Source organism: Trichomycterus rosablanca, chromosome 7 (assembly GCF_030014385.1).
Source record: "Trichomycterus rosablanca isolate fTriRos1 chromosome 7, fTriRos1.hap1, whole genome shotgun sequence".
Lineage (NCBI taxonomy): Eukaryota > Metazoa > Chordata > Actinopteri > Siluriformes > Trichomycteridae > Trichomycterus > Trichomycterus rosablanca.
This window is the reverse complement of record NC_085994.1, coordinates 24,706,141-24,730,044: the sequence shown is the minus strand read 5'-3', so window position 1 is coordinate 24,730,044 and position 23,904 is coordinate 24,706,141. Positions and strand designations below refer to the sequence as shown.

Below are 23,904 nucleotides of genomic sequence, written 5' to 3'. Positions count from 1 at the left end.
CAGCAGCGCTGCTGGAGTTTTTAAATATTGTGTCCACTCACTGTCCACTCTATTAGACACTCCTACCTAGTTGGTCCACCTTGTAGATGTAAAGTCAGAGACGATCGCTCATCTATTGCTGCTGTTTGAGTTGGTCATCTTCTAGACCTTCATCAGTGGTCACAGGACGCTGCCCATGGGGCACTGTTGGTGGACTATTCTTAGTCCAGCAGTGACAGTGAGGTGTTTGAAAACTCCATTAGCGCTGCTGTGTCTTATTCACTCATACCAGCACAACACATACTAACAGACCACCACCATGTCAGTGTCACTGCAGTGTTGAGAATGATCCACCACCCAAATAACACCTGCTCTGTAGTGGTCCTGTGGGGGTCCTGATCATTGAAGAACAGGGTAAAAGCAGGCTAAAAAGGTATGTAGAGAAACTGATGGACTGCAGTCAGTAATTGTAGGACTACAAAGTGCTTCAATATGGTAAGTGTAGCTGATAAAATGGACAGTGTGTGTAGAAACAAGGAGGTGGTCATAATGTTATGGCTGAACAGTGTATATTATTACTTTACATTTATGTATTTTTGTATATTTAAGAGTAAAATTTCTGTAGGAACTCCACAATTTAGATGTTGCCAATTTCCACATACTTCTCCAAGTTTCCCCTATCACACAACGTTGCACTTCATAAAAGAGGCTAAAAGCAGGTCAGTCAGTTCTCAGTTCCAGGCCACCAGCAGCATGTGGCATAGACAGAACACAAAATATAAGGCAGGGTGCCCAGGTGGCGCAGCGGGATATTCCGCTTGCACACCAGCGCCGAGATTCTGAACTCCTCAGTTCGAAACTCGGCGTTGCCACCGGTCGGCTGTCCAGCATTTAGCGGGCATAATTGGCAGTGCCTGCAGCAGACACGTCTCTGCTAGGGCGGGATGACTGGACTATGTGGGTGGGGTCTTCAAACGCTGTGTAAGGACCCTGATTGGCAGATAGAGAGGCGTCTGTGCAAAGTGCATAGGTTAAAAAGGGCTGTGTGCGGGTCAGAGGAGGCGTGGGCAGCGATATACCCATCTCGACTGCAATCGGGGATCCCCCAGCAGCGGAACTCTTGTTTTCACTAGTGAAATTCCTTTTGGCTATAAGATTTCCACATGTCTTTTAAAAAGTTTTGGTACTTTTTAATAGGTGTGGTCAAACTAGCTCTATTTATAAGCCACAAAAAGCCACCAGCTGTAGTCGATTATGGTAAAAATAAGGAATTAGAAGACTATGCTAGAAAGTTACATGACATTATAGAACCTTCTCCACCACAAAATGAATAATCAAAGTTTCTGTATGTATATGGTGTAACCCCAAGAACTTTACAATCTAGATTTGAAAGTCAACAAACGTTTGAAATTACTCTAAATTATAAATGTTTTTGAATAAGGAAATATGTGGTCACAGACTTTATTCAGACAGAACAGTTGCAGAAATCAATTAAATCTTGTCAAAATTTACCTTACAAGTTTATATGAATACCTCAGTGTATGTACCAATCAGCCATAACATTAAAACCACCTCCTTGTTTCTACACTCACAGTCTATTTAATCAGCTCCACTTACCATATAGAAACACTTTGTAGTTCTACAATTAATGCTTTGTGAATGCTTTGTTAGCCCCCTTTCATGCTGTTCTTCAATGGTCAGGACACCCACAGGACCACTACAGAGTAGGTATTACCAGGTGGTGGATCATTCTCAGCACAGCAGTGACACTGACATGGTGGTGGTGTGTTAGTGTGTGTTGTGCTGGTATGAGTGGATAAGACACAGCAATGCTGATGGAGTTTTTAAACATCTCACTGTCACTGCTGGACTGAGAATAATCCACTAACCAAAAATATATCCAGCCAATAGCGCCCCGTGGGCAGCATCCTGTGACCACTGATGAAGATCTCAAAGATGACCAACTCAAACAGCACGAATAGATGAGCGATTGTCTCTGACTTTACAAGGTGGACCAACTAGGTAGGACTCTCTAATAGACTGGACAGTGAGTGGACATGGTATTTAAAAACGCCAGCAGTGCTGCTTTGTCTAATCCACTCATACCAGCACAACACACACTAACACACCACCACCATGATCCACCACCTAAATAATACCTGCTCTGTGGGGGTCCTGATCATTGAAAACCAGGGTGAAAGCAGGCTAAAAAGATAAGTAGAGAAATAGATGGACTCCAGTCAGTAATTGTAGAACTACAAAGTGCTTCTATATGGTAAGTGGAGCTGATAAAATGGACAGTGAGTGTAGAAACAAGGAGGTGGTTTTAATGTTATGGCTGATCGGTGTATAAAGTACATGATAATATTTCCTATAGTAGGCTATGCAGTTTTGGTTAAGTGTTAACTAATAATGCTTCATGTTAGGGTGATCATACATCCTCTTTTTAGGAGTTTAATCATTGTCCAGCCTAGATTTGTTATTTCCAGGGACAGTGGTAGCCTAGTAGGTAGAGATTTGGGCTATCAACCGGAAGATTGGTGGTTCAAATCCAGGTTCTGCTATGCAGCCACTGTTGGGTCCTTGAGCAAGGCCCTTAACCCTGTCTGCTCCAGGGGCGCCGTAAGGTGGCGCCTGCGCTCTGACCCCAGCTTCCAAACAAGCTGGGATATGCGAAGAAAGAATTTCATTGTACTATGCACCTGTATATGTATATATGACAAATAAAGTATATCTTTCTATCTTCTTCCATGGACATTTGCTTTCTAAAGTTATCATATATTGTATATGGATTCTTGCTTTGAACCTTCACTGTAAATTCCTGCACTCAACCATTGCTTCTTAACTGCTAATCATTACCCTCGGCCCCACAGTAACACCAATTAAAGTGCAATTTCATTCCAGTGTCCTCCAGTGTATCTTTGTTTAGTCTTCTAAACATATGCATTTTCTCCCCTGGTTTTCCCGACTTTTAGTGCGTCCAATTGCCTGATTGTGCCATGCTTCCTACCACTAATGCCGGCCCTGGCTCCGATTGAGGAGAACAAAGCTAACCCACGCCCCTGCCAACACATGGCAGCAGCCGCTGGCATTTTGTCATCTACACCAGATGAGATCAGCTGCGAACCAGCCCTGTGTACGGAGAGACACACCCTGATCAGCACTCTCTCCCCGCCTCTGTGCAGACGCCATCAATCAGCCAGCAGAGGTCGTAGTTGTGTCAGTCATAAGAGTGTCCCTATCTGGCTCAATATCCCACCCCATATGAACAACAGGCCAATTGTTGTTTATGTGGCTGCTCAGCCCAGCCGGCAGGCAGAGCTGAGACTCGATATGATGTATTCGAGATCCCAGCTCTGGTGTGCTAGCGTGTGTTTTTACCGCTGCAGGTAAATCTTGTTAGGTGAATACAGAGCAATATCACCCCTTGGACACTAGCTAATCATGTCCATGTTCCTGGCCACTGAGATTCAAAAAATGTACAACTTAAGAAAAAGAAAAGATTCAGTAACATTTTATTTCTATGAGTTTCTAAAGTTGCCACATAATTGTAGCCTATGTGGCTTTATTAAAAAATTTGACTTAATTGAAGGTTTTTCTCATTTTTCCAGTGGGAGGTTCAGCCAATTCACCAAAAACATGAATTTATTTTTTACTCATGTTTTCCAGAGGTGCAAATCACTAGAGCAGACAGTAGAATGTCAAAACATTCCACCTTCTGTTGTAGTCTGCAACGCGCGTAACCTGGTTTTATAAAACTAGTTCTGTTTCATATTTAGCATGTTTAGGATTTATATAGTATTACTAATAGTAATATATTACAAGTAGGATGAAGTCAGGTAAGTTGGGGCATAGTGAGACAAATAATGTTTTGCATCATGGTCTTTTCAAATATTTGCAACCAGGGCCGCTCAGGTGGCGCAGCGGTTAAAACACACGCTAACACACCAGAGCTGGAATCTCGAATACATGTATCGAATCTCAGCTCTGTCATCCGGCTGGGCTGAGCGGCCACATGAACAACGATTGGCCTGTTGTTCATATGGGGTGGGGTATTAAGCTGACTGACGCCGCCTGCACAGAGGCGGGGAAAGAGTGCGGCTTAGGTTGTGTCTCTCCGTACACAAGGCTAATTCGCATATATGTACATATGCGACTCGCCTAGTGTGGGTGAAAAATGCATACGGCTATGGACCACGTGTCGGAGGGGGTGTGGGTTAGCTTCGTTCTCTTCAAATCAGAGTGGGGGTCAGCATTAGCGGAAAGGAAGCATTTTCTGGAGGAAAAAGAGAGACAATGCAGAGACTTTTTTTTAGCGCGTCTAATTGCCCCATTGCGTCATGCTTCCTTTAGCAACCAGTCACCAAACATGTTATTGCATGGTTGATACAAATGTCTATTGCATAAAGCAAGAACTTTGATTAGTCTGAGATACCTAGGAACGGCAGAACAATGATTAAAAAAAAATCACTGCTCCCTGGACTTTCTCTTATGGTAATAAGAGTACTGCAAATAGGCCGCTCAGGTGGCCCAGCAGTAAAAAGTACACTAGCACACCAGAGTTAGGGTTTCGAATACATCGTATTGAATCTCAGCTCTGCCTTCCGACTGGGCTGGGCGGCTGCATGAACAACGATTAGCTGTTGTTCATAGGGGTAAAAAGTCGGATCGTATAGAGGATGCAATCATGGTCATTTTACACGACTAGATTGGGGGGAGAAAAATTCGGGGGAAAAAGTGGGAAAAATAGAAAAAAAAAAAAAAAAAGTACTGCAAGTAAAACAATAAATAACACCAAAAATGCTTGTAGGATGTTACATTTTATTTGTATCAAATTATTTTAACATTGTACTTTTTATGGGAAAGGATTTTCAGTGGTTTTCTGATGCATTAGATAAATAGGGACAAAAAACTGCAAAATTGGTACACTTTTTTGAAGTAAAATTGGTAGGTTTCTAGGCTACCAAGTGCCATAAAATCATGAGTTACTATGCCATTGTGTACCACCCTGTTACATTATAAACAGTACGTTTGGCTTCATCCTTTGCCAACCGATACCAAACGTAGTGGCTTGAATTATGTACAGTGGGGCCAAAAAGTATTTAGTCAGCCACTGATTGTGCAAGTTCTCCTACTTAGAAAGATGAGAGAGGTCTGTAATTTTCATCATAGGTACACTTCAACTATAAGGGACAAAATGAGAAAAAAAAAATCCAGGAAATCACATTGTAGGATTTTTAAAGAATTTATTTGTAAATTATGGTGGAAAATAAGTATTTGGTCACCCACAAACAAGCAAGATTTCTGGCTCTCACAGACCTGTAACTTCTTCTTTAAGAAGCTCTTCTGTCCTCCACTCGTTACCTGTATTAATGGCACCTGTTTGACCTCGTTATCTCTATAAAAGACACCTGTCCACAGCCTCAAACAGTCAGACTCCAAACTCAACCATGGCCAAGACCAAAGACCTGTCGAAGGACACCAGGAAGAAAATTGTAGACCTGCACCAGGCTGGGAAGAGTGAATCTACAATAGGCAAGCAGGTTGGTGTGAATAAATCAACTGTGGGAGCAATTGTAAGAAAATGGAAGACATACAAGACCATTGATAATCTCCCTCGATCTGGGGCCCCACGCAAGATCTCATCCCGTGGGGTCAAAATGATCATGAGAACGGTGAGCAAAAATCCCAGAACTACACGGAGGGACCTGATGAATGACCTGAAGAGAGCTGAGACCAAAGTAACAAAGGCTACCATCAGTAACACACTACGCCGAGAGGGAGTCAAATCCTTCAGTGCCAGGCGTGTCCCCCTGCTTAAGCCAGTACATGTCCAGGCCCGTCTGAAGTTTGCCAGAGAGCATATGGATGATCCAGAAGAGGATTGGGAGAATATCATGTGGTCAGATGAAACCAAAATGGAACTTTTTGGTAAAAACTCAACTCATCGTGTTTGGAGGAAGAAGAATGCTGAGTTGCATCCCAAGAACACCATACCTACTGTGAAGCATGGGGGTGGAAACATCATGCTTTGGGGCTGTTTTTCTGCAAAGGGGACAGGACGACTGATCCGTGTTAAGGGAAGAATGAACGGGGCCATGTATCGTGAGATTTTAAGCCAAGACCTCCTTCCATCAGTGAGAGCATTGAAGATGGAACGTGGCTGGGTCTTCCAGCATGACAATTATCCCAAACACACCGCTCGGGCAACGAAGGAGTGGCTCCGTAAAAAGCATTTCAAGGTCCTGGAGTGGCCTAGCCAGTCTCCAGACCTCAACCCCATAGAAAATTTGTGGAGGGAGTTGAAAGTCCATGTTGCCCAGCGACAGCCCCAAAACATTACTGCTCTAGAGGAGATCTGCATGGAGGAATGGGCCAAAATACCAGCTACAGTGTGTGCAAACCTGGTGAAGACTTAGAGGAAACGTTTGACCTCTGTCATTGCCAACAAAGGTTATGTTACAAAGTATTGAGTTGAACTTTTGAAAATTTAAAAATTTAAAAATCCTACAATGTGATTTCCTGGATTTTTTTACTCATTTTGTCTCTCATAGTTGAAGTGTACCTATGATGAAAATTACAGACCTCTCTCATCTTTCTAAGTAGGAGAACTTGCACAATCAGTGGCTGACTAAATGCATTTTGGCCCCACTGTAGTTAGTATAGTCCTAGTATTAAATTAACTTTAGTTTTTCGTGGTATAGTGGGTAGAGTTAATTATATAATGAATTAATAAATGAACTAATGAATGCATTCAACCATTTAAAAATAATAAAAAGATTAAATATAGTTGTTCCTTATTTGTTTGGTGTCCCTTTTAACTTAGCTCAGTAGCTATCCCATTATACCTGAACAGGATATCGGTGTGAAGTTTGGAGTTCTTATTTTGTTTAGAGGTTCGGTTTCTTTTACTTGGCAACTTATTTTAGGTGATTTTCTTGGTAATCTACCAAAAAGTGTCCTAAATTACCTGACTTCACCCAACATAATATACTGTTGTTTGTGTAACGTGGTAAGGTATTTTTTACACGGCTGGAAGCTCGGTGGCTGGTTCAGTAATGTAATGGAATACAGTAGGAGGAGCTTCTGGGTAAAATCAAGACTACCTTTCCTTTACCTCATGGAGTGCAGATCAGGGTGTGTCTCTCCGTACACAAGGCTGATTCGCATATATGCCACCCTGTTACATTATAAACAGTACATTTGGCTTCATCCTATGCCAACCGATACCAAACCTAGTGGCTTTAATTATGTAGTTAGTATGTTCCTAGTATTAAATTAACTTTGGTAAATTCTCCCACTAGGCTACATTAATTATGTAATGAATTAATAAATGAACTAATGAATGCATTCAACCATTTAAATATATATATAAAAAGATGAAATATAGTTGTTCCTTAATTAACTGGTTTGTTTGGCGTTTCTTTTAACTTAGCTTAGCAGCTATCCCATTATACCTGAACAGGATATCTGAGTGAGTTTGAGGGTCCTTGGTGTGTTTAAAGGTCCAACGTTTCTAAGGTATTTTACTTGGAAACTTATTTTAGGTGGTTGACTTGTTAATCTACCAAAAAGTGTCTTAAATTACCTGAATTCACCCTATTTAAAATAAAAAATACTGTTGTTTGTGTAACGGCTGGAAGCTCGGTGGCTGGTTCAGTACTGTAATGGAATAGAGTGGGAGGAGTTTCTGGGTAAAATCAAGACTACCTTTCCTTTACCTCACGCGTTACTCGTATACTCAGCGTTTACCGTATGTGTAGCTGCCAAGTGAAGGAAATAAGTCGACCATGTAACCGACATTTGAGTTCGTTTTAACGTTTTATCGTACATTAACCAGCTATGTGTTTAAATACAGTAGGTCGGTAAAATTTATGTAAGGTGGCCAAATGCGCGGAGTAAACGGGTTCACATGTTTACTGCTCTTTCTACAACTAGTGCTACTGCTGTCTGCACTTAAACCCAATTCAAAACACAATGTCCTCACTGTCAGAGAGGTAAGAAACTCACCTTTTATTCTTTGTTTTTTCTGTTTATTTTATTAATTTATTAAACTCCTGTGTTTAACATTAACATTAGGATTAAACTCTAATCATGTGGAATGCTAACCGTGTTCTTTTCTGTGATTTAAACACATAACTTGGTCCAAAAACTTCCTGAGATTATATGGGTGATTCTTCAATTGGGGAACTTTTACGTCCCTAGGTTATACATTTGTGTTAAAAATACTTTATTACAAAACAAATATTTTAGGTATTAAAAAGATCATTCATTGCATCACTAAAAAAATTACATACCAAAATAATTATAATTTCCATTTTTTATGATGATTTAAACATCAATATTTTGCTACTTTGGCCTTGTCCCCAACCCAGACTAAAACTTCTCTGCTCTAATAAAATGCTAAAAAGTGATCAATTCATTGTAAAAAAAAAATCACAATATGAGTTTTATAATAACTTAAAAAGAAACAAAATGTATTTTTTTTCATATTTGAACAACTTATGCATATTTTTGAGCAATATATTACTGTCCCCAGCATTATCGTCATTACCGCAACAGTGTATGGTTTCTGTAGGGAATCATTTGAAGGTAACACTTGTTTATGTTGTAACCATGGAAACAAAGACTCGCAAGGAAGCACATGCCAGCCATGAGAGAAGATTGACATTTTAATGTCTGGAAATGTGAGTAATTGAATCATGTATTCCTCCTGATCATAGAGTATATTTATTCAGCGTCATTATCATTTACATCAATATGGCAGTACTTTACCAAAAAAAAAGAAAAAGGAATTTACACATTATTTATATGTATTTAAAGTGCATCTTGTACTAGCTGTTGACTAGCTTTAGCAAATCCATGGCCTATCTAGTTTTTTTCTTTAAAAAAGTAAAAATGGTCATTACTGCAACACGTCATTACCAACACATAATGACATTTTGCTATGCCACTACGCAAATAACTATGAAATGTTAAAATTCTATATAAGCTCAGTTGTAGCCATCATTAAGTCTTTGCTCTAAAGCATGTAAGCATTATCTTGACATAATTAAAACTAAATTATTACTAATTTTATTTTTCAAAAGTTAAGATGGTAAAAAGAGCCCACAATTGAATAATCATCCATATATATATATATATGTATATGCTGTAATTATTTGTTTTGACCTGCAGTAAATTCATAAAGTTTTTTTGTCATAATGCATTCTTTATGTTGCCATTATTTAGTCAGAGAACAGACCAAAATCTGACCAAAAACTGTTGCAGGAATATAAGAAATCCTTAGATTGCATCAGTGCATTGTGTTCACAGCGTGTGCTTTTAAAAATAAGTGAGAAAAAGAATAAATGCGTAAATGATGGTGGAAATTACAGAAGGTGTTTTAGACCCCTTTCAAATTCCCCCTCCCCTGTTTTCTCTCTAATCTGATGTTGTGAGTTAATGAGTCAGACAGAGAAGTGGTTTTTAACCTTTTCTTTTTAATATAAACTCAGAATCAAAGCGAACACAATGTGGTAGACTTGTAGGCGTTATGCAAAAGGAATTGTTCAATCTGAATGAATCAGAAGAAATGAAAACAATACTTCATCAGACGCTGTTTTCTACAGTGCTGATTGAGCTGTGTTTTGGCTTTTCAAAAAGAAACCAGAAAAGTGAAAATCCCTTCTATTTGACTGTTTTCATGACTTGTGATACTTTGTGACTCACTTGTTGCAGTATAGTAGCGTGAGATTGTATAGGTGAAATAGCCCTTTCAAAAAAGCAAGAGGAACAGAAACCCCCAGATATTTAGTGCTTTGAAAAGTGTCAAATCCTGTACATTTACATTTACGTTTTCGGCATGTCTTTATCCAAAGTGACTTACATTACAGTTACAGTATACAGTCTGAGCAACTGAGGGTTAAGGGCCTTGCTCAAGGGCCCAACATCAGCAACCTGCAAGTGATGGGGCTTGAACCAGCGACCTTCTGATTACTAGTCCAGTACCATAACCACTAGGCTACAGCTTGCCCGTAAACTGTAAACCGTTCTATCTACGCACCTGATTATGAGATTGTTGGACACCTTATTCCAAATGAATGCGGAGCTCCCCTGCTTTCGCAAGTTATAACAGCCTCCACTGTTCTGAAAAGGCTTTTTCACAAGATTTTGGGATGTCTTCAGGGATTTGCATACATTGATTTTATTTAATGATGTATTAACGCCGCTGCTAGGGATGTCAATGATTAACGATATATTATAACTGACATAGGAGTCATTGTTCCATTAATGCTACTGGTTAACAATGGCATTCAAATTCATTTACATTAGATGAAAAAGAGATGCTGCAGTCTATACAGGGTAAGAACGGCGACTTTAAAAATAATTTATGTCAAGTCAAATTTATTTATATGGCGCTTTTTACAGTGAACATTGTCTCAAATCAACTTTACAGAATCCAGGACCAACAGACCAAAAATCTCTATTGAGCAAGCCAAGAGCGACAGTGGCAAGGAAAAACTCCCTTAAAATTACAGGAAGAAACTTTGAGAGGAACCAGACTCAGCAGGGACCCATCCTTCTTGGGTGGCCTGGAGGATACTTTAAATAAATACGATTTAAACAAATCATGCAAACACAAAATTTAATTGAACTGAAAGTTATAACTAGCAAAATAAATAAATAGCTAAATAAATAATTGGAGTTCTTCCTTGTTCAGTCCAGTCTGTGATAGTCTGTTGTAAGTTTTGGACATTTTTGGTGCAAACACACCAGCTTTCTGTCACATCCAGCAGGAGCAGCTTTGTTGGCACTGCAGTCTCGACTTGCAGTCTTTAACCTTAGAAGGGTAAACAGGTTTCCTTCAGAACCACCTCAGGGTAATAGAACAGAAGATGTAGTTACAATGTGAAATCATTAAGAGTAAAATGTCAGTTTTACAGAGACTCCGGCACCCCGAATTATTACAGCATAACTAAAAGGGAGAGCGAGCAGGTAACAAGGTCATGAACTCCCAAGCGCTACGCCTTTGTCTATATATATATATATATATATATATATATATATATATATATATATATATATATATATATATTAGGGCTGTCGAAGTTAACGCGATAATAACGCATTAACGCGATCTCAATTTAACGCGATTAAAAAAAATAGTGCCGTTAACGCAAATTCTAGTTCATGTTGAGACTTGACTGGTAGAACAAACGTTTTAATGTCGGACTTGCCACCGTTTTTCATTTGCGGTTTGTTAACATAATGTAACCGAGCGTAGTGATGTACTTGCTTAATAAATAAATAAATACACGCTATATTCACAAGTTGTCGGGAGCAGAACACTTTTATTAACTTATTCTGTTACGGTAACAAATACCGGAAAGCTGAGTCAAGCACGTTAGTCCATGAACTATGGAAGCCCCAAAGGGTCAAAACACACTCACTTCGTGTAGAAACGTCCATCAAACCATTGTCACGATACAACCACAGAAAAGTCTGTTACAATAACTACGCCTTATCCCACCTAACGCACCGCTGATCTACAATGTTTGCTGATGGAGACATTTTAACCTACAATCTGACATTTACTGCCTAGTATGTGAGTGAATAAAACTCCCTTACAGTTTTCTCTTGTCCCAGCAGTTTTTAACATAAGTACATTTAGCATAAAATGTGTTTACCATTTTAATTGTAACATTTCACTTAAAAATCCTTGTTTTCTATAACATTTACACAGACTTTTTTTAATGCGATTAATCGCGATTAACTATATGAAATTCTGAGATTAATCGCGATTAAAATTTTTAATCGTTTGACAGCCCTAATATATATATATATATATATATATATATATATATATATATATATATATATATATATATATATATATATATATATATATATATATATTTTTTTTTTTTTTTTAAAGACTAATCAAAAGCCTGAGTAAATAAATATGTTTTCAGTCTAGACTTGAACATAGAGACTGTGTCTGAGTCCTGAACAGAGGCAGGAAGATTATTCCAAAGTTGTGGAGCTTTGTAAGAAAATGCTCTTTCACCAGCCGTGATATTTTTAATTCTAGGAACTATAAGTAACCCTGCATCTTGTGCTGGGCTGTAGTGCTCAGTAGGTTCACTCAGATACTATGGAGCCAGACCATGTTGCCATTTATAAGTTAGTAAAAGTATTTTGTAATTGTAGTATAAAGATGATGTGCATATGCCACCTCTGTTTTCACACTGCATTTGGAGATACGAATCCAACCATCTCTTTATGCCTTTATATTGTCTAAAGGATGAACAGCAAAAACTGTTAACCATTGCACAGGCTGTGAAGCTAGTTTGCATTTGTATACAGTCTGTCCGCATGGTAAAATATGCACGTATTGATTTTTTAATTAATGTGGATATTTTGCATCATTACAATCGTATTTTGTCCCAGTACAAATGTGAAAATCTGCTTACTTAATGCTAAGCTTAATAAGGTGCTCAGGTGGAACAGTGGGAAGACAAGGGATGATTTTTAATAAATGTAAGGATCCCAAGTTATAAAAAGGACAATGAAAGGAGGATTCTGGAAATTCGATCTAGTGCAAAGAATTAGAGGTAGAAAATGGGTCAACCACGGGCTGCACTTGTAGGAAAACATCACAGCATTTAAATGACCTGTGCTCTGTGCTTTTTGTGTTCTAAGTTGGTGAATTAGCAGTCAAGCTATACATATATTCCTGTGCTTAGGACCATTCATTGTTAAAACTGTCACTGTTAGAGTACTCGGCAAAGCGTTATGTCATTGCTAAAGAAACACACACAATTTTTACCTAAAAATCTAATTCTGCTGTAGAGCCGCATGTAATTCTGCAAATAGACGCATGTTCTCGATCCCTGTACTATGTGAAATGTTCTGAGATTCTAACATGATTCTCTGCCACTTTTAATTTGCTTCTTTGTTTTCTCTCTTTAGGAATGTCCTGATGCTGGTAAGTAACAACACAGGTTGTGTTCAGCTTTTTTCAACAGCCTTTTGTTTCTGGTTCTACAGAAGAAATAGGTTAGATACCTGTGCTGCAAATGTAAACACTATGTTGTAAAAGTATGCGACTGTACGCTTGTTGTACATCTTGTTTCTAAACCATAAGCATGTATTTGGCGGTTCCCTTCCAGCCCCTTAGCAGCATTGCTCTGGTCATGTTATGGCTATAAAAATCAACTTCTGCAGGGTCTGCAGGGTGGAAACAGACCTCTGGGAGCACAAATTGGAAGCTAATGCATCTATGATCATGTAGTCTATAGTCTATAGTCATTTACATTTACAGCATTTATTAGACGCTTTTATATTTTCATTTTATACCACTACTATATCCTGGGCAGGGTGGGTCTGGCTTTTCTGAAATCACTGGGCACAATGCAGAAACACATGCAGGGTCTTGGGCATCCACAATGTCTCACAGATATAGCCAATTATGTCTGTATGTAGAATCACTTATTGATTTTTCCTGCAATCCTGAGTTTTTCCATCACATTCCATCACATTTGCTTTTGCTTTATTCATTGTTTCATTAGAAAGCATTTTAGGTTGAATGTGTGGCCAAATGCTAGAACATTTGTGTTTTTTCCTCTGAATGTTATTTACATGTTTATACAGATGAGAAGCAGAACTTGCCCACGCTGAACCTCTCCGTTGTTGTGCGTAATGGTTCTGATATGTGCGTGCGTATGCGTCTGCGCATGGAGCCCCTGTGTAAGTAAATACGTTACAGATTTACATGTGGTTAAACAAATGTACAAAGAGAAGAAACAAGTATGCATCCATTTTTGCATTTGTTATTTAAAGACTGTAATATACACCATATTGCCAAAAGTATTCGCTCGTCTGCCTTCACACGCATATGAACTTGAGTGACGTTCCATTATTAATCCATAGGGTTTAATATGTCGGCCCACCCTTTCCACAAGGTTTAGGAGTGTGTTTATGGGAATTTTGGACCATTCTTCCAGAAGTGCATTTGTGAGGTCAGACTCTGATGTTGGACGAGAAGGCCTTGTTTACAGTCTCCGCTTTAATTCATCCCAAAGGTGTTTTATCAGGTTGAGGTCAGGATAGTGCAGGCCAGTCAAGTTCTTCCACACCAAACCCGCTCATCCATGTCTTTATGGATCTTGCTTTGTGCACTGGTGTGCAGTCATGGTGGAACAGGAAGGGGCCATCCCCAAACTGTTCCCACAAAGTTGGGAGCATAATATTGTCCAGAATCTCTTGGTATGCTGAAGCATTAAGAGTTCCTTTCACTGGAACTAAGGGGCCGAGCCCGACTCCTGAAAAACAATCCCACACCATAATCCCCTCTCCACCAAACTTTACATTTGGCACAATGCAGTCAGACAAGTACCGTTCTCCTGGCAACCACCAAACCCAGACTCATCCATCGGATTGCCAGACGGAGAAGCGTGATTCGTCACTCCAGAGAACACGTCTCCACTGCTCTAGAGTCCAGTGCCGGCGTGCTTTACACCACTGCATCCGACACTTTGCATTGCGCTTGGTGATGTAAGGCTTGGATGCAGCTGCTCGGCCATGGAAACCCATTCCATGAAGCTCTACACACTGTTCTTGAGCTAATCTGAAGGCCACATGGAGATTGGAGGTCTGTAGCAATTGACTCTGCAGAAAGTTGGCGACCTCTGCGCACTATGCGTCTCAGCATCCGCTGACCCCGCTCTGTCATTTTACGTGGCCTACCCTTTGGTGGCTGAGTTGCTGGAAGTGATTGGAACACCTACATTTAATTATTTGGATGAGTAAGTAAATACTTTTGGCAATATAGTGTATATCCACTTCAGTTTACTGTTATCATTAGGACAAAATGTGCTTCCTGTCACAGACCTCGTTTTTTAAAAATCACAGATTTTAAAGAAAAATTATAAATCATTAAATAACACTTATTAATTAAATAATGTCCTTGTTTTGACATACCCCCCTTTGCGTCCACATAATCGGTTGGGAGTTTTTCAAACTCAGTTCCAGAGTAGTGTTTTTAGCTGCTTAAGGCTTCGACATCTTGGACATTTTGTCTAACCAATTGCTAGTGTAGCCGAGCGTCTTTAGAGTTTGCTGAGTTTAAGAGAGAAATTAACTAGACAAACTATCGGGAGCATAATACTTTACTGGCTTGTTCTTTTGAGGTGCAGCACAGACTAGAGAGAGATGATCATGTGTGTAGAGAGGCACACTTTTCTATTGATTATGGAATCCCCAAAGGGACAAAATACACTCAATACGTAACATATACAGTGAGGAAAATAAGTATTTGATCCCCTGCTGATTTTGTAAGTTTACCCCCTTACAAAGACTTGAACAGTCTATAATTTTTATGGAAGGTTTATTTTAACAGAGAGAGACAGAATATCAAAATCCAGAAAAAAAACATTAAATAAAAGTTATAAATTAATTTGTATTTAATTAAGGGAAATAAGTATTTGATCCCCTATCAACCAGCAAGAATTCTGACCCCCACAGACCGGTTATGTGCACAAAAGGCACACAAATTAGTCCTGTCCCTGCATAAAAGACTCCTGTCACAGAATCAGGTTCTTCTGTTCAAATCTCTCGACCACCATGGGCAAGACCAAAGAGCTATCAAAGGACGTCAGGGACAAGATTGTAGACCTGCACAAGGCTGGAATGGGCTACAAGACCATCAGCAAGAAGCTTGGTGAGAAAGAGACCCCTGTTGGCACGATAATTCGAAAATGGAAGAAATACAAGATCACAGTCAATCGCCCTCGCTCTGGAGCTCCATGCAAGATCTCACCTGGTGGGGTAAGAATGATTCTGAGAAAGGTGAGGTCAGTCCAGAATTACATGGGAGGAGCTTGTCAATGATCTCAAGGGAGCTGGGAGCAGAGAAATGCTGGATATGACCCCAAGAACACCATCCCCACTGGGCATTTCTCTGCCTCCAAACACGGCGAGTGGAGTTGATGCCAAAGAGCTCAATTTTGGTCTCATCTGACCATATCACATTCTCCCAAGCTTTCTCTGAATCATTCAGGTGTTCATTGGCAAACTTCAGACGGGCCTGTACATGAGCCTTCTTGAGCAAAGGGACTTTGCGGGCACTGCAGGATCTTAATCCATTACGGCGAAGTGTGTTACCAATGGTTTTCTTGGTGACTGTGCTCCCAGCTCCCTTGAGATCATTGACAAGCTCCTCCCGTGTAATTCTGGCCTGACCTCACCTTTCTCAGAATCATTCTTACCCCACCAGGTGAGATCTTGCATGGAGCTCCAGAGAGAGGGCGATTGACTGTGACAGGAGTCTTTTATACAGGGACAGGACTAATTTGTGTGCTTTTTGTGCACATAACTGGTCTGTGGGGGTCAGAATTCTTGCTGGTTGGTAGGGGATCAAATACTTATTTCCCTTAATTAAATACAAATTAATTTATAGCTTTTATTTAATGTTTTTTTTCTGGATTTTTTTTTGATATTCTGTCTCTCTCTGTTAAAATAAACCTTCCATAAAAATTATAGACTGTTCAAGTCTTTGTAAGGAAGTAAACTTACAAAATCAGCAGGGGATCAAATACTTATTTTCCCCACTGTACATCAAACATTGTTGACACACTTCACCACAGAAAAGTCTGTTACACTAATTTAATTGCTAGGACCGCCTCATATTGCATATTGCACTTCATATTTCATACGGTACAGGAATAAAATATATTAAATCACTAAACACAAACCTTAAAATTCTTTTTTAAATCAGTCTAATATCAAGTGGTATCTGGAGGAGCTTTTCTTCAAAGATGTTTCTGAATTTGGCAGCATTTATTTATCCCTCAATTTTTACCTCAGGTATCTCTTACCCTGCTACTGAGAAGCAACTTCACAACATGCTGGTCTCACCATCATGTTTTACTGTAAACATTTCAGTCAGTACAACGAGTACAACTGCAGGTACAAACTTCATGGAAACCACAAGTAATGTGTGCCATTCAGGATTTCACAATGTGCGTCACTTCACCAGCACTACATTTTTTTCCAAAAAATGTCAGAGGAGATGAACTTACCAGCATCCCTTTGGCCAATCAAGCTATGCTGCTTGGCAAAATTCACAGCTTGCTAATAAAATTGTTCTTGCTGCTGAAAGCAGTTCAGCATAGTTGTAGACACATGTAGTAGTTATTAAAAAAAAAAAGTGGTAGATTTTTATAACAGGACTTTCTCCAGGATGAGGAAAAAACATTGTTATGTGAAAGTGAAATGATGTGAAAATGATGTTTAGATTGTAAATAGGAATTATTGATTGTAAAACACTAGGTAAAGTATAACAAAAAGTTACGTAGAAGCCAGCAGTTTCTCAGAATAATAAATTATCAGCCATGGATTTCGGTGTAATTAGCATTTAGATGAATTAGAATAGAATAGTAATCCGCTCAGGTGGCGCAGCAGTAAAAACATACACTGCAACCAGAGCTGGATCTCGAGTACGTCGTATCGAATCCAGCTCTGCCTTACCGGCTTGAGGCTGAGTGGCAATATGAACAATGTTTGGCCCGTTGTTCAGTTGGGGGCGGGACAGAGGGCCGGATGTGGGTCCCTCTCTGTCAGAATGGCAATTACGACCTCTGCTGGCTGATTTGAGGCGCCTGCACAGAGATGAGGAAGGAGTGCTCTTAGGGTGTGTCTCTCCGCATGCAACGCTAGGTGGCACACCACTCGTCAATATGTGGGTGGCAAAAATGCATATGGCTTGCTGCTCATATGTCGGAGGGAATGTGGGTTAGCTTTGATCTCCTCGGTCAGGGTTTGGCAGTGTTCGGCATAGGCAGAGAGGAAGCACAATGCAAATTGGACGCGCTAAAAGGGGGAGAAAAAAGGGGAGAAAAAAAAAAGAATAGAATAGAATGTTTTTATTTGTCGTATATACATATACACGTGTACAGTACAACGAAATTCTTTCTTCATAAATCCCAGCTTGTTTGGAAGCTGGGGTCAGAGTGCAGGGTCAGCCATGGTACGGTACACCTGGAGCAGAGAGGGTTAAGAACCTTGCTCAAGGGCCTAACAGTGGCTGCAGTGCTGGGATTCGAACTCTCAACCTTTATGTTAATAGCCCGAAGCTCTACTCACTAGGCTACCACTGTCCCTAAGACCAATGATTAGACCAGTGATCAGATGAAAATATACCTCTTTGTTATTAATCCACTTGTTTATGTATAAAGAAAAAGGGTTGGGTGAACAACCCTGGGAATACCATATTAACAGTGTGGTATGGAGGTGGAAGCATCATGATTTAAGACAGCGTCTCTATTAATGCTTTATCCAGTCATTATACATCATCAAAGAAAACTGAATGGAGTGATGTTTGGTGACATTTCAGTCAAGAAACTGAATCTGGAAAGACCAGTCCCATCAGAGGGACCCTAGTATCATTGGGGGATTGTAGGCCATTTGCCAAGCAAACCAGACACAGAAGTGAGCTCACCACCAGAAGTGAGCTGGCCCCAAGTGCAGGGGGCAACTGGCCAGCCACCAAAATTAAAAATAGTTGGCACCCAGGTGGTGCTAGCACACCAGCGCTAAGATTCTGAACACCCTAGTTCAAGTCTCGGCTCTGCTACCGGTCAGCTGGGCGCCATCTAGCAGGCACAATTAATTGACAGTGCCTGCAGCAGACACAAATTGGCAACCGTGTCTGCTGGGTGGGGAAATGACTGGACTAAGTGACTCCCTAAGTGCTAGGTTGAACCACAACCAAGGCCAGTCAGACACCTACTTGGTCCACCAGTCAAATGATGCAAGGTCAAGATCTCGATGCTTCTCTTTCTGAGTTAAACTAGATAAGAAAAAGATGGGAGGAAAGGGGAAACAAAGGGAAGTCGATTTAGTGAACCAGTACAGTACATGATTTAAACTGAATCGATTATGGACTCCAGATTGCAAAGCCATAACATTAAAACCACCTCCTTGTTTCTACACTCAGTGTTCATTTTATCAGCTCCACTTACCATATAGAAGCACTTTGTAGTTCTACAATTACTGACTATAGTCCATCTGTTTCTCTGCATGCTTTGTTAGCCCCCTTTCATACTGTTCTTCAATGGCCAGGACTCTTCCAGGACCACTACAGAGCAGGTATTATTTGGGTGGTGGAACATAGCACTGCAGTTACACTGCAATGGTGGTGGTGTGTTAGTGTGTATTGTACTGGTATGAGTGGATAAGACACAGCAATGCTGATGGTGTTTTTAAACATCTCACTGTCACTGCTGGACTGAGAATAGTCCACCAACCAACAATATATCCAGCCAACAGCGCCCCGTGAGCAGCGTCCTGTGACCACTGATGAAGGTCTAGAAGATGACCAACTCAGACAGCAGCAATAGATGAGCCATCGTCCCTGACTTTACATTTACAAGGTGGACCAACTAGGTAGGAGTGTCTAATAGAGTGGACAGTGAGTGGAAACAGTATTTAACTCCACCACCTAAACCTAATATCTACTCTGTGGGGGTCCTGACCATTGAAGAACAGAGTGAAAGCAGGCTAAAAACATATGTAGAGAAACAGATGGACTACAGTCAGTAATTGTAGAACTACAATGTGCTTCTATATGGTAAGTGAAGATGATAAAATGGACAGTGAATGTAGAAACAGGGAGATGGTTTTAATGTTATGGCTGATCAGTGTATTTGTCAACAATGATTTTGCAATGTAGTACTAATGTTCTTCTTTTTTAAGTCGATGTATGTGCACTAACAGTATATTAAATATCCAATGCAAAAATGGTTGAAAATTTGTTGATGAAAAAGAGGTTTATTATGTTTTAATTTCTGACGCAACAACCTACTTTCTATGTTTGCAGCAGCCAACAAAAACCTAGAGATCAGATATACGGAATTATCAACTAGACGTTTCAAAAGTTTGTCAATCAGGAGAAGTCGTCATAAAACCAACAGCCTTTTGGTGGGTTCTGATGTGTCTATTTGCAAATGCCACAATAAGTGTTTTGAATTCACTTTCGATGTCTAAGAATTAATGTTTGGACTTATGAAATATGCTTTTTTTTCTTGCTGTAGTGGAAATGGCTTGACCTCAAGGGCAGGAGAGTAAACATTACATCCAACTGCTTCTCTACTGATCTGGATGGCAGAAGAAAACCTGTGGTATGAATCAATATGGTTGACATTTTAGATAATTGTATTCTTGTTTAAGAAAGTCTGTTGTGTTCCAAATTAGTGGATTAGTCCTGTGAGGCCAGTCTACATTCACTTGAGATTTTAGGGGCACTAAATTTAGTGTGGCCACTTGCACCTTGGTGGCTCAGTGGTAGAATGTACTAACTTCGGATCTCAGTGGCGCTATCAGCCAGTCGTTCATCTACACAGACATGAAAGCTTTAGAAAAGTTCTTTGTGGAGACTGGCATGTCTGTCATGCTGTTCTTCAATGGTCAGGACTCTCCCAGGACCACTACAGAGCAGGCATTATTTGGGTGGTGGATCATTCTCAGCACTACAGTGACACTGACATGGTGGTGGTGTGTTAGTGTGTGTTGTGCTGGTATGAGTGGATAAGAGTTTTTAAACAAATCACTGCCGGACTGTGGGCAGCGTCCTGTGACCACTGATGAAAGTCTATAAGATGACCAACTCAAACAGCAGCAATAGATGAGCGATCGTCTCTGACTTTACATCTACAAGGTGGACCAACTAGGTAGGAGTGTCTAATAGAGTGGACAGTGAGTGGACACGGTATTTAAAAACTCCAGCAGCGCTGCTGTGTCTGATCCACTCACCACCACCATGTCAGTGTCACTGCAGTGCTGAGAATGATCCACCACCTAAATAATACCTGCTCTGTGGGGGTCCTGACCATTAAAGAAAAGGGTGAAAGCAGGTTAAAAAAGTATGTAGAGAAACAAATGGTAATTGTAGACCTACAAAGTGCTTCTATATGGTAAGTGGAGCTGATAAAATGGACAATGAGTGTAGAAACAAGGAGGTGGTTTTAATGTTATGGCTGATCGGTGTATGCTAACGGGTGTCCATATACTTTTAGCCAGTTTGACTTGTTTGACCATAAGAAAAGCTTTATTTGGTAGTGAAGACTGAAGTACTGTACATTGTTGTTGTTGTTCACATTGTGTGCTTCTTTCGCCCTCTAGTGGGAGTTGCAGTATGACTGTTTCCAGGCTCACGTTGGCCATAGGGTTCAGGTGCATGTGCTGGGCCTCAACAGTACACTTTCCAGCTATTTGCCCATTGAACACCAATCACCAGGAGGTAATTCATCAATTTTTCATTCTGTCATTTTCTCAATAAAAACGTTTGTGAACCATTATGACCACCGACAGGTGAAGTGAATAGCACTGATTATCTCTTCATCACGGCACCTATTAGTGGATGGGATATATTAGGCAGCAAGTGAACATTTTATCCTCAGCGAGTTTGACAAGGGCCAAATTGTGATGGCTAGACGACTGGGTCAGGGCATCTCCAAAACTGCAGCTCTTGTGGGGTGTTCCCGATCTGCAGTGGTCAGTATCTATTAAACGTGGTCCAAGGAAGGAACAGTGGTAAACCGGCGACATTGATGCACGTGGGGAGTGAAGGCTGACCCGTGTGGTCCGATCCAACAGACGATCTACTGTAGCTCAAATTGCTGAAGAAGTTAATGTTGGTTCTGATAGAAATACACAGTGCATTGCAGTTTGTTGCGTATGGGGCTGCATAGCCGCAGACCAGTCAGGGTGCCCATGCATGACCCCTGTCCACTGCCGAAAGCGCCAACAATGGGCATATGTGAGCATCGGAACTGGACCATGGAACAATTTGTTTATATTTACAAAATACAATTAAGTTGCTCAGCAACAACAGTGGACATTTTTTTGTACTTTTATCATATAAAGGTTAAAAATTCCCAGATTCTTGTTTTTATTGCTTTTTACAAAATGTCCCAACTCTTTAAGAAATTGGGTTTTTACTTTGCTGTTTAACATGATTCAAAACTAAACTAAACTAAACACATATCCATATGAGCATTGTTTTCTTGTTTAGAGTTTAAATTATTTTAATGATTAATATAATTGAAAATATGCATTTGTGTGTAATGCATAATAGTTTCCTCCTATAACCTGAAATTGTTTAACAAAGTTTCTTAGAGGGGATGCCTTAAAGGGGAGGCAAAAAAAGACATCACTGATCAAACAATGACATCAGTTAATTAGTGAATTATTACCATCCCCATCACAATCTTTCTTAGCAGCATTGTGTGAAGTTCTTCAGTTTAAAAGATTATCAGGTTATAAAATCAAACCGGAAAGTCTGCACACCCTCTTTCACCTTCTCCATGTTTTATTACATTACAGACTCATTCTATAATAGATTGAGTTCATTTTTTGTCACAAAATTCTGCACAAAACAGCCCACAATGACAAAGTGAAAGCAGGTTTTTAGACAGTTTATTTTATTAAAAATCAAAATGTAAAATATCATATGTACACAAGTGTGCACACTCTTTGATACGACACCCAAAAGTGAGCTGAGGTGCATTTTGTTTTCACTGATACTGCTTGAGATGTTTCTACAATTTAATTGGAGTCCACCAGTGGTAAATTCAATTGATTGGACATGATTGGGGATTGCCAACACCTGCCTATATAAGGTCCCACAGTTAACAGTGCATATCAGAGCAAACTCCAAGCCATGGGGTCAAAGGAATTATCTGCAGAACTCAGAAACGGGATTGTGTCAAGGCATAGATCTGGAGAAGGTACAGAAAAACTGCTGCAGGAACCCGAGGGTCACTCTGACAGAGCTCCAGGGTATCCCTGTGGAGATGGGAGAAGAAAACCTGCTCCAGAGCGCTCTGGACATCAGACTGGGGTGAAGGTTTACCTTCCAACATGACAACGACCTGAAGCACACAGCCAAGAGAACAAAGGAGTGGCTTCAGAGAAAGTCTTTTAATCTCTTTGAGTGGCCCAGCCAGAGCCCAGACCTGAATCCAACAATAGAATGAGTCTGTAACGTAATAAAACGTGGAGAAGGTGAAAGGGGTGTGCAGACTTTCTGGCTTGACTGTATTTGAGTCTTGGTTCTGGTTCTAGCCTTGCTGTTTGTTTTCATGATTTTTTCATGATTAAGCGCCCTTGGGATTGTGAAAGGCACTATATAAATGTAACATATTATTATTATTATTATGATTTTAGTACTATGTGTCTCACTTTTGCCTGTTCCCCGGCAACATGTCCTTCATTATGCTTATGGAAATTGGATTGGATTCTTGAAGTAAACCATCTGCTTAGGATACTGGCATCCTTCCCTTCTTGCTGGTATCACAGACTTGGGCATTTCAAAACACAGTTAATTTGTAAACCATTATGGTAATGCATGACTAGTGTGTTTTGCGCCATTGTCATATTGCTTCCTTTGTAGTTCTTGAAGGGGGTATTGCCTTCGCCCAGCTTTAGGCACACACTCCCCCTCCCTTCACAGACATAGACATGTTGGCTATTTTATTAGCTATGCCTACCATACAGATGAACTAGGTGGGTATGCAATTACTGACTGTACGTTTATGTTTACGGCATTTAAAGGACGCTTTTTTCTTTATTGTGACAGAACACAGTTCAAGCTGTTGAGGGTTAAAGTCTTTGCTCAAGGGCCCAACAATGGCAGCTTGGTGGTTTTGGGGTGCGACTTAAACCAAGCACCATTTAATAGTCCAGCTGCTTAACCGCCGAGCTAACATCTGTTGCTCTGTACACTTTGTTTCCCCCATTTGCCCTATTTATCAGCCTCACAAGACCCCCACTGACCAGAAGTTATTTAGGTCCATTCTCAGCGATGCAATGACACTAACATGGTAATGTAGTAAATGCAGCAGTGTTGTTGGGAATTTTAAATGCCCTCACCTTTAATGCTGG

General features: G+C 40.2%; 1 protein-coding gene across 1 annotated transcript in view; it reads left to right on the top strand.

Annotated features, from left to right (window-relative positions):
• The first annotated feature begins 3,808 nt into the window (after positions 1 to 3,808).
• LOC134318027 (interleukin-17 receptor E) overlaps positions 3,809 to 23,904 on the top strand; it is a 51,563-nt gene continuing 31,467 nt past the window's right edge. The window contains exons 1-5 of the mRNA XM_062998764.1: positions 3,809 to 3,818; positions 13,615 to 13,710; positions 19,841 to 19,941; positions 20,055 to 20,141; positions 21,142 to 21,259. Of these exons, the coding sequence (XP_062854834.1) occupies positions 3,809 to 3,818; positions 13,615 to 13,710; positions 19,841 to 19,941; positions 20,055 to 20,141; positions 21,142 to 21,259 (412 nt within the window). The remainder of the gene's footprint in view (positions 3,819 to 13,614; positions 13,711 to 19,840; positions 19,942 to 20,054; positions 20,142 to 21,141; positions 21,260 to 23,904) is intronic.